General features: G+C 34.3%; 2 protein-coding genes across 8 annotated transcripts; one reads left to right on the top strand and one right to left on the bottom strand.

Moving 5' to 3' along the window:
* Positions 1–211: 211 nt before the first annotated feature.
* Positions 212–5,970, bottom strand: LOC129880136 (uncharacterized). Of its 2 annotated transcripts, none has more exons than XM_055954031.1 (7): positions 5,686–5,970; positions 3,175–3,273; positions 2,301–2,330; positions 2,016–2,117; positions 1,701–1,808; positions 633–687; positions 212–491 (listed from the first exon to the last, which is right to left on the bottom strand). In XM_055954031.1, the coding sequence occupies exons 2-7, from the start codon at positions 3,264–3,266 to the stop codon at positions 438–440; spliced, it is 441 nt and encodes a 146-aa protein (XP_055810006.1). In that variant the 5' UTR covers positions 3,267–3,273; positions 5,686–5,970; the 3' UTR covers positions 212–437. The 2 variants fall into 2 exon arrangements, with proteins under 2 accessions (XP_055810006.1, XP_055810007.1); XM_055954032.1 differs by lacking the exon at positions 5,686–5,970 and adding an exon at positions 5,348–5,414.
* Positions 5,971–7,687: 1,717 nt separating this feature from the next.
* LOC129880135 (pentatricopeptide repeat-containing protein At2g26790, mitochondrial) lies at positions 7,688–14,430 on the top strand. 6 transcript variants are annotated; one of them, XM_055954029.1, is made up of 8 exons: positions 7,688–10,272; positions 10,493–10,541; positions 10,617–10,738; positions 11,525–11,578; positions 12,636–12,729; positions 13,261–13,291; positions 13,760–14,105; positions 14,226–14,430. In XM_055954029.1, exons 1-2 carry the CDS (start codon positions 7,772–7,774, stop codon positions 10,506–10,508), a joined length of 2,517 nt encoding a protein of 838 aa, XP_055810004.1. In that variant the 5' UTR covers positions 7,688–7,771; the 3' UTR covers positions 10,509–10,541; positions 10,617–10,738; positions 11,525–11,578; positions 12,636–12,729; positions 13,261–13,291; positions 13,760–14,105; positions 14,226–14,430. The 6 variants fall into 6 exon arrangements, with proteins under 6 accessions (XP_055810004.1, XP_055810003.1, XP_055810002.1 ...); XM_055954028.1 differs by having other exon boundaries at positions 13,757–14,105; XM_055954027.1 differs by lacking the exon at positions 13,261–13,291.
* Positions 14,431–15,649: the final 1,219 nt, after the last annotated feature.

Genomic DNA, 15,649 nt, shown 5'->3' with positions numbered 1-15,649 from the left:
ACAATATAAAAATAATACAATTATGCACGTACTATACAATTCTTCTATTGGTTTTGGATCTTCTTTCTAGAAGAGATAATGAGAAGAATTCACAATTTAACCTCAAAATTAAATTTGATCTCATGATACAATACACCCATATGAAACAAGATGAACCTTTAATCTAATTCAACCATAAAAATGAATAATATATAATGACGTCCAACATCAATAAAGAATTTGTCTCTAATATCATAAATAAACATTCAGCATTATGATAAGAAATAGACATTCGGCCTAACTCGATGACTAAAAGCTTTCTTGTCCTATACTATAAGGAAAAAAAGACATACTATAAATTATAAATGCCCATGTTACGGTATCTCAACAAAATATGTCTTCATTCCTTGGACAGTAAATTTGAACAATTCCCTCTCTCAATTTAAGACGTATACATCTTAGTAAGCTAGCTCTTCTGGAAGCTGGAGCAACTCACGTATCCCTTCACAAACCTGTGTATTCGAGTTTTTTTTCATAAAATATTCATCAGTTAGTGTAATTTAACGAGGGAACATAAAAGAAAGCTCCGGTTTATTATCTCTCCCACGACTTGATATTATTGTGTGTCAAAGGAGAATGATTAAACCACATACCATCTTGATCTGGGCTTTAATTGATGCGATTAGACGTGTATATTCCTCTATTTGCCTGCACATTTAATTGCAAAAGATCTCCATTTAGCGTAACGCAAGAAACATGACACAGAATATTAATTGAACTGTTGAACAGTGTGTTTCCAGTCAAAACATGGAAAAATGAAGTTGCGGAGAAGGTTTATCCTCTTTCTTGAGTGTTAAAGGTTCAATAACACATCCATCCGCTCATTTCCCCCCACCCCGGGAAAAAACAACAAGAACTGAACAAGTTGGCTCCAATACCAATAACCTTAACCTGAAAATAGAGAGGACGGGGAGCAAAATAAGCACAAAAATCTAAGCTGATTAGACACCGATATTCACATCCTCATATTCGGTCTTTCTATCTTTTAATCCACAGCACAGTCTAATTATAGTTTATCCAAACTGGAAAACAAAAACATGCTTGAGCAGAATAATCTGGAGCTATTAGTTGAGTTATGCTGTCAGTGGATAGTAGTTCAGGAGATTTTAGCTTTACCAGTACTATACAAATCTCTATTAGAGTTGCCAATTATTGCTTAAACAGGGTTTTTAGCTTTTCCTTCACAACTTCAACGCTTGAGTTCTTTGAAAACTATTAAGACTGCTATTTTCTCGTGCGTTCGTGCATATTCCTCCATAGCCAGACTCGGTCCATTGCATGGAAAATGCCATAATGGCTATTAAAACTTGTTACCAATACATGTCGTTGACACTGGAAAATTGCGATCAAACTTCAAGTGTCTGACTTACCAGTAATTAGATTCATCAAATACATCCTATCTCTTCTGATTAGTGAGAAAGAGATCCTAACTCTACATCATATTGAACGCTCCTTGAGGTATTCGATCTATTATTAAGATGACCAATTTACTGAATGTTATAGTTTATCATTGCACTTATTTTCCAAATCTTAAGAACAGAAGATGGATTTATCATAGACCAACTTATCGCTTACATAATAGTTAAGATACAATAGTTAAGATTTTGAAAGGGACTTTACTTGAATTTAAATCTCACATGGAAATAAGACATTACTCATACCTGGCCAATTTCTCCTCCCTTGCTGAAATATAATTTAGAGCTTCCGACCAAGTGAACTCCACATGAAATCCAAGTCCGACATCAACAAATATGTGTGTTGTATCTGGCCTGTCAGATCAACTCAAGAAGAAATATCAATATGCAGTGGATGAAAATATTGGGGTATTAGAAATCGTCAAGATACAAATTTTCAATTATAAATGAAAAAGAAGGCAAAAAATGTCAATACATGTTCAAATAAAAGCAGACATCACTTAACTTTTATATATCCAACAATTTTCTACTGACATTTAAATAAAGATAAGAAAGACTTACACATCAGCTTGCACGTATACTTCCGAGCCAATATTAACCAACGTCTTCAGATTAGTTACACTGTTCTTCTCCAAATTCTCTATATTACTTCTTAAATCAGAGCTAGAAAAGGATAAGGTTAAGAAAACTACATAGACCACATACCAACGTCAGTTTTCATATAAGTAATTAAACAATTCAACCCACATGCCTGCAAGTGCAAACTACTACTAAAGTCCGAAAGACTGGAAGAATGACCCAACTCTATGTTGGTAATGAAACGATATAATAACACGAGAAGGATACAAAATTTTTTGTTGTTCAAAGACTTTGTCCCTGCAGCCATAAAGTGGAAGGAGACAAAATGAAACAAGTTAGCCACCATAAGATTTTGTGCAAAATATCTTATTACACCTTTTCTCATACATAGGTAACTTTAGTCCGGACGTCGCCGTTCTTCACAAATATAAATGTTAAACTTACTTGCATAACATTGCGGATTTAAGCCTCAAATTAATGATCAGAATTTAACCAGGACAATAATACACCTGGTTGTTTTTTATTCCACTACACAATTTGGCCATTAATACAGGGCAAATAAGTTTTGAAAAAACAACCATAATTTTTACTTCTTTTTTTTTTGGGGAAACTGGTAACGTAACACCCATAATTTTTACTACTATGATTTTAAAGGAGCGAGCTACATAAGTTTAAGTAAACCACCAAACCAAAAATATTCTTGAAAATATCATTTAACTATAGGTCATCAAAGATCCATTCCCATTAATAAGACAAGTGTTCAGCTGAAAAATATCTCTGTCATTCAAAGAAAGGGGTTGAACAGTATACGATGAGAAAAGAAGTCCCCAAAAAAAGAGCCCGTTTGGATTGGCTTAAAAAAAGTAGCTTTAAGTCAAAAATAAAAAGTCAAACTTAAATGACTTTTAAGTCGAACAATAAAAAGTAGGGGGGGGCCTACTTTTGGTTTTTAACGTATTTTAAGTCATTTTAATATTATTTTAAGTTATTTTATATTTGCCAAACACTTTCAGAAATCGAAAACTGACTTAAAAGTAGATTTGACCAACTTTTAAGCCAATCCAAACGGGCTCTAAATAAAGATATATGTAATAGAAAATGAATTCAGGAAAACTGAAGTGAATGATATATTTGTTACTACCGTTCAACAATTGCGTGAACAAGATCTGGTTTCAGACGGCGATCAATAAACTCCTCAAATCTCCTTACTTTCTCTTGTTTAATAGTGTCCATTGCAATCCTGATACAAGATAAAATCATGCTCGAAAAAGCTTTACCATCTTATAAAAGATAGACTACAAGAAATTAAGACATGAGACTCAAGCATCCGGAGACAGTGAAGAGTCCTAGTTAGAACCCAAATTTTCAATTACTATTAGAGTTTAAAAAGCCATTATAGACTGATGAGGCATAGTGAAACTAACAAACATACAAAGAAAGGAAACATTTATAACACTTTGTCTTGCTGTCTTTACATAAATTCTAGTTTGAAATTAGTGGCTAAAGATGTGAAAGTAGTTAAAATGAAGTTGCAAAAAGTTCTCCAATATGTAATCAAGTGAAAGTACTCTTCAACTAAAAGGCTCATAGAAAACATATAACCTAAAGTAAGTATATTAATTTAGCTAAAAATAAAAGTAACTCATTTCTTTGTCCTGAAACAAAAGAAAAGAAAGGGAAGACTTAAACTTGGAATGAATAAGCAGCCGCACGTCATTCCAAATGTACCCTTCTCTTTAATTTCTTCCCAGGTATTTATACCTCTGCAATTTCATTGTCTTAGCAACTTGCAAAATGAAGGTTAGCTAGTTTGATGGAGATAAAGAAATTTTAGAAAGAAAATTTGGGATTAAAGCGGAACAAAAAATTTTGAGCCAAGATACCGACCAAGCACTGGACACGAATGTAAAACCAACATGAACCTTTAAAGCTACTATACCAACACATTCAGAAGCAATATAACAACATCATCCTCTGCATTCTTGTACACTGCCAATATTAAAATGCACCAACCATCTACATTCTACAAATAAAAGGACACAAGTATGCAGTAGGCCAATTGATACATTTTGCAAGGAAAAATTGAATCTAGGACTTCATCCTGACTTGAACAAAATCCGAGTAAAATTAAACATGGAAACCAATCAACAATTGCATCAGCTTCAGAAAGCTTCACAGCTTCTGGAGAGTAAATGGCCAATGCCTACCAACATTAATGAAAACTCGAAGTTTCATAAGACCGCTGAATAGGCAGTCAACATATTTAAGCATTCATAAAATTCTTGAAATTAAACCACATTAACTAGACCTTACACCCCAATTGCTGAAAAGTACAATCTAGTGATAAAAAATCTATCTTTTATGGCCCTATCCTATTTCTTCCTTGTTTTGTAAGAAAACAGCAATAACAACTCCTCAATCCTAAACTAGTTAGAACTGGCCTTGTGATTCCTAAACATCCATTCCATTTGGATCAGTTTCATTCCACTCAAGTAATACTTCTCTAACACAAGAGGTTTCTACATTCTCCAAGGATATACAGATCCCTTAAGAAACTAACAAGACTCGGACTTTATATAAGTATACACATGACTAAACCTTAATTTCGATCTACAATTGCAACAATTTAGAGAGCTGTAGAAAACAAAGTTTCGATATGCAACACAAACCGACACGATTCACAAAGCATTGTAAAACCCAACAGCTGAAAAGTCACAGTCTGATGATAAAAAACATTGAATAAGCAGTCATCATATTCAAGAGTTCATGAAATTCTTGACATCGAACCACATTAACTAAACCTTACTTTGCAATTTCTGAAAAAATCATAATCTGATGATAAAATCCAATCTTTTACATCCCTTTCTATTTTTTTTTTCATTGTCATATAAGAGAACAACAACAATAACTCCTCAATCCTAAACTCATCGGACTGCCCTTATGAATTCTAAATACCCATTCACACTAAGGGTTTCTACATTCTCCAAGGACATACAGATCTCTAAACAAACGAAAAAGACTCCGACTTTATGTAAGTATACCAATACGACTAAACCTTAATTCCGAACTAGAATTGCAGCACATTCAGAGTCACCTACCACTGTTTGACTCCATCATACATTTCCTTAATACCCCTAATTTAAGCCATAAGTACACATCTAGACTCCAAACAACCTGTAGAAATTAAAGCCCAACTGCTTAAAAGTCGTAATATGATGATATAAACCATGAAATAGGCAGTCATCATATTTACAAGTTCATGAAATTCTTGAAATTGAACCCCATTAACTAAACCTTAATTGCTGAAAACTCACAATCTGATGATAAAAAATCCATCTTTTACGCCCCTTAATTGCTGAAAAGTCAGAGTCACAAATATTAACAGTATAGACACACTACTCTAATAGGCAAAACAAGAATAAGATTCCGAAAAAAAATCATCACCTTCACAGATTTCTAGCCTAAAGTGAAGCAGTAAAACCCACCCATTTTAGTTTAAGTATAATCCAACAGAAAAATTTCTACTTTATCTGCAATTCACTCAATTTCATACTCAAATTCATGGATTACAAAAGAAAAAAGCTCAATAAAACTTTGAATTTTTTCTTTGTGAAGAAATAAAAATTAGGAAAACAAAGAGAATACAACTTACCTTGGACAGGAGCGACCAAACCGGAGATGAGTAAGTTGACGGAAGTCGGCAGCTACCGGTGGCGCAACGGCGGAGGAGAGGCAGCGGAGAAACGCAGCAAGCTCTTGCTTTTTCTCTTTTTCTTTCTCCTTTCTTTGTGCTGCTGATGTTGTAAAGGGTCTATGATGATTGATTGCGGTGTTTGCAGCCACGGCGGCGTCGCTTTTCCCTTTTGCTTTGTCAAGAAATACAGCAAATCTAAGCCCTTAATCACAGTTAAGGTAGGATATATTCGTCGGAGGAAGGAGAAGAATGGTTTAATTAATATTCTGATAATTACGCAATTCTTTATTTCAAAATAATGTCTTTTTTAGGTCGTGCACAGTAACATGTATTTATAAAAAATTAAGTTAAATAAACATTTTATAGTAAAAGTGATTTTATAATATAATTTACTTTTGTTTTAAATTAACTTTAGAGTTTAAATTTTTTTTAAATCAACTTATTATGGTGTTAACAGCTTTAAAGGTATTTTAGTCATTTTGACAAAAAAATAAGTGTTTAACAACACTTATTTGTCAAACACATCAACAACTTATTTTCATCATAAGCATTTTTATCCAAATACTCAACTGCTTATTTATAAAAATAATTTTCAGCACTTAAAAGTTCTAAAAGCACTTCATACATAAAAGTCACATCTTTTAAGCACATCCAAACGGGCTATTAATAATTAATCATATCGTAGATTTTTATAAATTTGTATATTCGTACCTGCATAATTAGATAGATTTTAAATTTATAAAAATAAATCAAAAATATATTGAACTACATAAAAAAAATTAGAGATAATTATTTTTATACCCAAAAAAGTGAGAAACCATCATTGGACATCCTATTACTTTCATATCCTTATTTTTAACTATCTCCACATTTGATACCATGAGAGTATATAATATACTCTGATTGTATCAAATAGTTTCGCGGAAACACTGTTTCTTTCTTCTTGATAACATCGTATATATATTATATTCTGATAGTATCAAGAAACTGCTTGATAAATTGCTTAATACCATCAAAGTATAATATACTCTAATGATATCAAAGAGGAACAAGGAAAGAGCCACTAACGTAAATACACGTTTGATACCATAAGAGTATAGATATACTCTAATGGTATTAAGAAGAAAGAGACAGTGCTCAAGCAAAACTGTTTGATACTATCAGAGTATATTATACTTTGATGGTATCAAGAAGAAACTGCTAAATACCATCAAAGTATAATATATTTTGATGGTATCAAAGAGGAGCAGTAATGCTGAAGTCAAAGGGAGAAAGTGGGCAAGAGGGTAAATAATTTGAGTTATGAATCTATTAAGGTAAATATTTTGGGTTTGGTCCAATTTGAATAAATAGTTTCACAATTAATCTATTTTGTATAGTTTTCCCAAAAATATATATGGAAATGACTACAAACCAACATGTTAAACTTCAAAATCTATTATAGTATTCATTGAAACTAAATTAATTCTAGCATTTAAAGTAATAATTTGTAAGTTCCAAGATATTTAACGATCCTGAGTAACAAGTCACAAAGCATTCAATATGCTTTCCTTTCGTATAATTTAAGTTTCTGTTATTTGATATGTAATTTTAGTTGATTTGATTCTTGATTTTCATTTTAATTGATTTCTTTCCACACTTGTAATTTTACACTTCTATATAAATCTTTATTTTTATCATTATTCATGTTCTCTTACTTATGATATAGTTTTTATTCTCCACCACACAGCTCATCTTCACTTCAATTCCATAGGCTTCAATCTCAATCACCCAATACGGTTACTTATCATAATATTTTATCTAAATTATACATCAATATTTTTAAAATAATAATTTATTTTTATGTATAGAACCCAATAAAATAAATAAAAAATCATTTATTTAAAAAAATATATTTTTTTCCTTCAAACACTTGAACTATTTGTATATAAAAAGGGTTTAGGGTTTAAGAGTAGCTTCACTAACTCCTGCTACTTTGTCACAAACACAAAGAAAGAAAGCAGGTAGAATCAATCAATCAAATGCATGTCTGAATATTTTTTCCATGTGGGTTCCATCAATAAGGTCAGTTTCTTACAGAAAAATTTTCAAGAACACCCAATTTATTCGATTGAAATCAGTTTGTTCAGTAGCTCAATTAACTTCATATTTGTCAGATTCTACTTCTGATGAACAAATTGGAAATACCCAGATGAAAAATAATGAGTTAACTAACAATACTGTTGAGGTGAACTCGTATTGGGTCACTGAAATGCTCAATAGTTTAAGAGAAGAGCCTAATGATGCTTTATCATTTTTTCGTCAGTTGAAAGAAAGTGGATTTAAACATGATATTCAGACTTATATGGCTATGATTAGGACATTTTGTTATTGGGGTATGGATATGAAATTGGATTCTTTGTTTTTGGAAGTTATAAATTTGGGAAAGAAGGATTTGGGTTTTGAGGTTTCTGATTTGGTTGAGGAATTGGTTGAGGGGTTGAATGCTGAGGGACCCAATTCGTTGATTCGGGCTTTAGATGGATTGGTTAAGGCTTATGCTAGTTTAAAGATGTTTGATGAAGCTATTGATGTTTTGTTCCAGACAAAAAGGTGTGGTTTTGGATTGAGCGTATTGTCGTGTAATTATCTCATGAATAGGCTTATTGAGTGTGGGAAAGTAGATATGGCAGTTGCGGTTTATAAACAGTTGAAGAGGATTTCGGTTAGTCCAAATGTGTATACTTATGGAATTGTGATCAAGGCATTATGTAGAAAAGGCAATTTTGAAGAAGCAGTTGGTGTATTTGAGGAAATGGAGAAAGCCGGTGAAACTCCTAATGAGTTTACTTATTCTACTTACATTGAAGGGCTTTGCTCGTATGGTAGCACGGACTTGGGTTATGATGTATTGCGGGCGTGGAAAGGGGTAAATTTACCTCTTGATGTCTATGCCTACACTGCTGTGATTCGTGGGTTTGTTAATGAGAAGAAGCTGCAAGAGGCAGAAATGGTGCTGCTTGACATGGAGGAGCAAGGAATGGTCCCTGATGCCCTTTCTTATGGGGCTTTAATTAATGGATACTGCACTATGGGGAACATTTCTAAAGCTCTGGCTTTCCATGACAAGATGGAAACAAGGGGTATCAAAAGTAATTGTGTGATTGTTAGCTTAATTCTTCAGTGCTTGTGCAAAAATGGCAAGGCATGCGATGCCGTTGATCAGTTCAGTAGTTTTAAGAAGAAAGGTATTTTTCTCGATGAGGTGGCTTATAATGGTGTAATTGATGCTTTGTGCAAACTTGGTAGGTTTGAAGAGGCTGAGAAGTTGCTTGATGAGATGAAGGATAAGAGGATGACACCTGACATCGTTCATTACACTACTTTAATAAATGGGTATTGCCTCCATGGACAAATTTTAGATGCAATGGGTTTATTTGATGAAATGAAAGAAAAAGGCTTGAAACCTGACGTTATTACTTATAATGTGCTTGCTGCTGGATTTTCTAGAAATGGCCTTGTTGAAGAGGCACTTCACCTTTTGGACCATATGAAGGGACAAAGGTTGACTCCAACAACCGTCACACATAATGTAATTATTGAGGGCTTATGCATTGGAGGTTATGCGGAAGAGGCTGAAATATTTTTCAATAGTTTGGAAAATAAGTCCACAGAAAATTATGCTGCCATGGTGAATGGGTATTGTGAATTAGGCAACACCAAAGATGCTTTTGAGCTTTTTGTTAGACTGTCAAAACAAGGTGATTTAATTAAAAGGAAATCTTGTTTGAAGCTTCTGAGTAGCCTATGTCTCGAAGGAGAATATAGAAAAGCGTTAAAGCTGTTCGAGATAGTGTTGTCTTTAGGTGATGGCACTTGCAAAATAATGTGTAGCAAACTAATAGCTTCCTTATGTAGTGCTGGAGATATGAAAAGGGCCAGGTGGGTGTTCGATAATATGGTTTGGAGAGGATTAACACCTGACGTGGTCATTTATACTATGATGTTAAATGGTTATTGCAGGGTGAATCGCTTGCAGGAAGCCCTTTATCTTTTTGATGATATGAAGAAAAGGGGCATTTCTCCTGATGTTATCACGTATACAGTTATGCTTGATGGCCATTCTAAGAATTTAAAGAGAGATCGATTGTCATCAGATGCAAGGAGGAACGGCAGAGAAAGAAAGGATACAGGGTTGAATATTGGGGAAAAGATGCATCCGTCAGTTTTTTGGAGTGAAATGAACAAGATGGAATTAACAGCTGATGTCATTTGTTACACTGTTTTGATTGATAGTCATTGTAAATCAGACAACATTGATGATGCTATTCACCTTTTCACTGAAATGATCGATAGAGGTTTAGAACCTGATAGTGTTACGTACACAGCTCTAATATGTGGCTATTGTAAGCAAGGAAATGTTGAGATGGCTAAAGAACTTGTGAATGATATGTGGAGAAAGGGAATACAACCAGATAGCCATACCATCTCAGCACTACATCATGGAATCATAAAGGCCAAAAAGTTGCACCTTAGGCATGACAATAACTCAGCCAAAACTCAGAGGTATGTTCAACACATTACATTTAGTAAAGTCGTCATCAGTTGATTTGTAGGGATCTATGGTTTCCTTTATTCATTTCCTGCAACATCTCCTCTACTCTTTTTTTTTGTTATTTTGTGTTTCTTTTGGGGTATCCGTATCATGCAACAGTTTGAATCCAGCAGTATGAAGCCTGGTTTTGGGCCTAACTGGGGCTTGGCAATTATCTGTTTTGATCTTTAGACTGCAGGTTATCTAGTGTAATTTTGGGGGAGGCACAAGTTGTTGCATGGTAGGGGGTCTTTGTGTTTATGTTTTGTTTCTTTATTTTCTCGTTGAACAATCACCAAATCATTGTTTTGTGCAGGAGATGAAAAATATTCATTTGAATGTGAAGACCACATACTTTGGTAAAACTGGAAAGAAAAGAGTTGGTGCTCTTAATGTAACTAAGCAAGCAGTGGTGTCATCATGAGGCCTGAAAATCAGGTATAAGAATTCAACATACATCTTTGCAGATGAATTCAGGTGGCCACATGGCTCTGTCCTGTTTATATCTATAAATTTCTAAGTAATCGTACATCTCATATCTTCTAACTTGGAAGATGTCCTTTGAGTTGGCTTTGGAATTTTTGCTTGGATGGTGGTAGAAGATGAAATAGTCAGATTTAACAGTTATTTTATTACTTGAGTTCTATGTTGCTCAGACTCTTCAAATTCCTTGCCATTGACATTTGTGTGAAATCCACACACCGATTTGGTCAACCTAGCTTGGGTACTTTGATTACACATATGGCCTAGAAGTATATTTCAGATTGTAACTACACATATGGCCTAGAAGTATATTTCAGATTGGGTATTTGGTATGATTTTGGGTTTATGTCATACACATTTCACAGAAAGTACTACAATACTTTGCTATATACGAGAACTTATGAATTAAAAAGTATCATACTCATTTTCACGTAAGAGTATAGTTTTTGCATATAGTATGACATTTGAATTAAGCAACATTGAGATCATCTCAGAGCAACTCAGCCACTATGTTTGGGTCTAGTATTGGGGAACTGTCGGATGAACCAAAATATTTGTAACCTGTGAATTTAGATTCATCTTTTGTGCTGTGCTTTGGTGGTAAAAACTGTTTCTCAAAACTGTACATTCCATATTCCTTCTTCTAAATGGCTTTAGTAATCTGAGATCTTTTATTTTACTCTTCTACTGGAGTTCCTTTTTGATTGTATTATTTGTTCGGATTCTTCCAAGTGGATGCAGATGTTTGATGCTGTTGATGGAAAGCAAGAAAGACGGACGTTCCTCTGGATCATGGTGATTGTTCCCCTCCTTTTTCATTTATAAATTCGTAGATTATTCTCTCTGTAAGCTTGATTATGCTAACTGCTATGATTATTGGATTTTCTTCCTATGATTCTAATTAGATGTCTTGGCTTTCACAATTTGTTGAATGTGATGGGCTTGCATGAGCGGTTTGTCTGTTTTCTAGTGATCCTTTTTCCTGCCCTGGGAAGGTTTGTGACTTACAAATTTCGTGTTTTATGTGAAAAGTTTGAAGCCTTGGGAGCACTGCTTTGTGTGGATGAAATACTTTCTGGTTCTGGGTTATATCAATTGTTCCTTTCTACTGCATTACCTGGGAACAGTATGTGTTTCGAAGTATCTCTTCAGTATATTTAGTTTCTGGATTTACTGGCGTAGAATATTAAAAGAGCGGATTAGTAGCTAAAATCAAATGCTTGTCACTAGTTGTGATAGCTATTCGACTAGTAATGAACTTCACACATTTATAAGATCACATAGATTTAGGAGATAGTTTAAACTATATAAGGGAGACATGCCCCAGGATTTGGTGCAGCGTAAAAGGTAATACAACATGGTGTATGTGGTAGGTGCACATCACAATTTCGGATACTAGCTGGTGAACCAAGTTTTTTCATTTTAGTGTATAAGGGTAGAGGATGGACCCATTAGCTACCAAGTTTGGAACTGGAAACAACAGATTTCTCAGTAATCAAGAAAAAAGAAACAGAGAGGTTGTTTCTATTAAGTAGAGCAAAACTTTTGAATTCGTGGATTTTTTTTTGGAGAAAGAATTAATTAATGCTCTCTAGCCGAGAAAACCTTTCACATGATTGTTAATGGCCAATATGGACAGCGAACAACCTCCACCGGAGGTTGTTCGACCATCCTGGCATCCCTACAACCCCCATTATCATCATCATCAACATACGCAACATTGAAGCCATGCATGAAGATCACTGTATAAGATAGATATCTGGATCAATTTCTGTTTCATTCTAGTTTCCGTGAGAGTTTTTAATATCTTTGAGCTCTTAATCCATTTTTTGGATGTTGCTCCCTTTTGCAGATATTTCACCAGCACGTTAATTTTTCCGGTAGTAAATGGATCTACAGAGGGTCTCATGTTAACATATCTCAGGGTTTCCTGACAGCTCTAGTGGGTAAGCATGTTTTTTCCTCCCCCTTCCCCTGCGTTCGGATACATTTGAAACTACTCAATAGGGCATCCACTCTTGATGATATCCTTCCTCACTCCCTTGCTAACTCAGTCTATTGTTTGCACATTTGTACTTGTTTTCTCTATTACCAGCTCGACACTTCATATTTTCAGGTGCTGAGTAGTGGGCTCAATTAAACTTGTTACTTTCGTCCTTTATCCAATGCACCACACTACATTTTTATAGTATATGTCTTGTCTGTCTCTTCTTTTTCTTTCCTTATGAAGTTATCTTTTATGAGATTTCCAAGAGAATTCATATTCTAAATTTTATGCTTTGTAAACTCTGTGCCTCTATACATGTCTTCTGATAGTTGTTGCTCCTTGAGTAAATCCATATGTATCATTTCTAGCTACTGACTATGTTTCCTGTCTGTTAAGAAGTTAATTTTAGTGTTTCTTTTTATTCTTGTTCCTATTAACCTTCGAACTTCAGAAATTCCAACTAATAGAGCCATTTTGTTGCTGCTGATAGCTTTTGCCGTTATTCCAACTGTCTATTGCAAGTGAGTACTCTTTTCATATTTCGAAGGGGTCTCTTCCTTTTCTTCCATAGTTCTTTCTGATCTCTGGTCAATGGGCTTGAAATAGACTGCGTTTTATTTATCAAAATATCACAAATGACTCATTGGTATTGGCAACATCCATCATCTGTATTACAGTCTCAAGGCGATTATGTGGAAGTTGTTCATGTGCTTTGTTCCAATATCTCCCGAGTATTTATTCAGAGTTGAATTCACATACAGTGCTTCATAACCCTGAAGCGCTTGTTATTTTTTCGTAGACGATTAACTAGTATCCTGCATAAATTGGAACAGAGGGAGTATATAACGACGTCATTGTCCTACCAATAGTAGTTGTCACAGGATAAGAAACAGTTGTACCCTAGTTGCATTCTTTTACTTTTCTCTTCTCTGCTTCCCGTTTCAATGCAAATCTATAGTAAGATCACATTCTCATGCTTTATTCAGTAGGCAATGGAACATATATTCCAAGAATCCTCAAAGCAGAAATGGATTTGTTTTATCAAATGAAGAGTCCAGTAAAGTCTTTGCCTAACATTGGGAGACAAGGTTAGGCTCTGACTAGTGCAGCATCTATTCCGGGTACAGAGGCAACAAGGGGTGCTAACCGGCTACCCAACCCAGCATGCCCAAGTGTTGGAGTTCTATGTATTGTCTCATCTCGTCTATGTTTTCGGTGCCTCCCCTGATCACTTAGAAGATAGGTGCACCGTGATACGATAAAGAAAGGCTCTCGGGAGAAACCAATGAAAAGCCAGGGGTAGAGCCTCGGAGTCGACCCAAACAGAGATCAAGAGTAAGTCCTTGCTTTAAACCAACACCAAAAGTCTACTGTTGTCAATTATTTGCATTTTATATGAAGTTATGTTTTTTTTGAATCAATATTTATAACTTGTTTTCCCCCATTTTTTTGCAGGGCATTGATGCATGGAACGGTATATCTGCTGATCTTTCATGAATACTAGGCCTAAGTTAGTGAATCTTACAGTTTCAGAATGCATCAAGGATGGTAGATTGAATAGTTGGGTGAAATGATACAGTTCGTTTAATTATGTAATTTTTTAAAAAGAAAAATAAAACCAGTATAGAAAGCAAAATGGACACCAAAAGAAAGGCCTTACCATTCCCAAAAACGGAAAAGGGCTTAAAATGCCCTCTAACTATTAGAAATGGTACAAGAATGACCTTTTCTTTAACAGAAAAGGGCTTAAAATGCCCTTGATCTATTGAAAATGGTACAAAAATGCCTCTCATGTCCTTTTTCGTTAAATAAAAGGTCATTTTTGGACCTAAATATGGATGTCAAGGGCATTTTAGGCCTAATAGATGAATGAGGGGCATTTTTGTACCATTTTCAATAATTCAAGGATATTTTAGGCTTTTTTTCGTAAATTAAATGACATTGCTAGTATGTTTTTTCTAATTGAAAGTATAGAAAATGCTAAAATCAGTTGTAGAATATCATATGTGATACCATCAGTAATTCAACAAATACATATACGAGTTTATTGGACTTCCCAACAGCATCAGCTGGTAAAATTCCTTCAAATCTGTAAAGGAAAAAAGTAAATTAGTTGAGTAAAATCAAACAAAAAACTTAATCATTCAAGAAAGCTTAATATCATGGCGCAATGATATTACTTCAGGATAGGGTAGGAGTGACCTTTGTAATGGACAAGGTGAGAGAAACGAAATTGAGATGATTCGGACATGTAAAAAGGGGATGTATGGATGCATTTGAGGAGAGCTGATTAGACAAAACATGATACATTTATAGTTTATCAAGGCTATGACCTTAGATAAGAGTACGCAGAAGTCGAGGATTAAGGTAGAAGGGCAAAGGCTAGTAGATACTCGAATGTTGTCTAGTTTTTTTTTTCTCAATATTATATTTATTACTCTTCTCTATTAGCTTATTCTTCAAAAAAAAAAAACCATCAACTTCATTAGTGTATATTCTTTTCAAACCCGTTTTGAAATGCTTTACTAGGAAACAATTTCTTTATCTTCATAAGGTGAGTACCCACCACCCACCTTAGATCCCATGCTTTCACACTTGTGAATTACACTAAATATGTTATTATTGTTATTGTTACTGATACTATTTCAATTGGATTTGAAATAATAGTTGCTTATTCTTTAGATTCAGTGATCTCCAAGGAATGGACTAATGAGGATGGAACAAAAATAGCATTTCAGCTTCCATCCATCAATGTTCTGCCTTTGAATTGAATATATGAAGCTAATTAATTTGGGATGTATTTATTAAAAAAATTATCTGTGGTCTACCTTTAGTAGATAGTAACAATTCTTAGCAGTATAGGCTTCCTAGTTTCTAGA

This window comes from Solanum dulcamara, chromosome 2 (assembly GCF_947179165.1).
Source record: "Solanum dulcamara chromosome 2, daSolDulc1.2, whole genome shotgun sequence".
Classification (NCBI taxonomy): domain Eukaryota; kingdom Viridiplantae; phylum Streptophyta; class Magnoliopsida; order Solanales; family Solanaceae; genus Solanum; species Solanum dulcamara.
The sequence above is the reverse complement of the archived record's forward strand: the minus strand, read 5'-3'. Positions and strand labels throughout refer to the sequence as shown.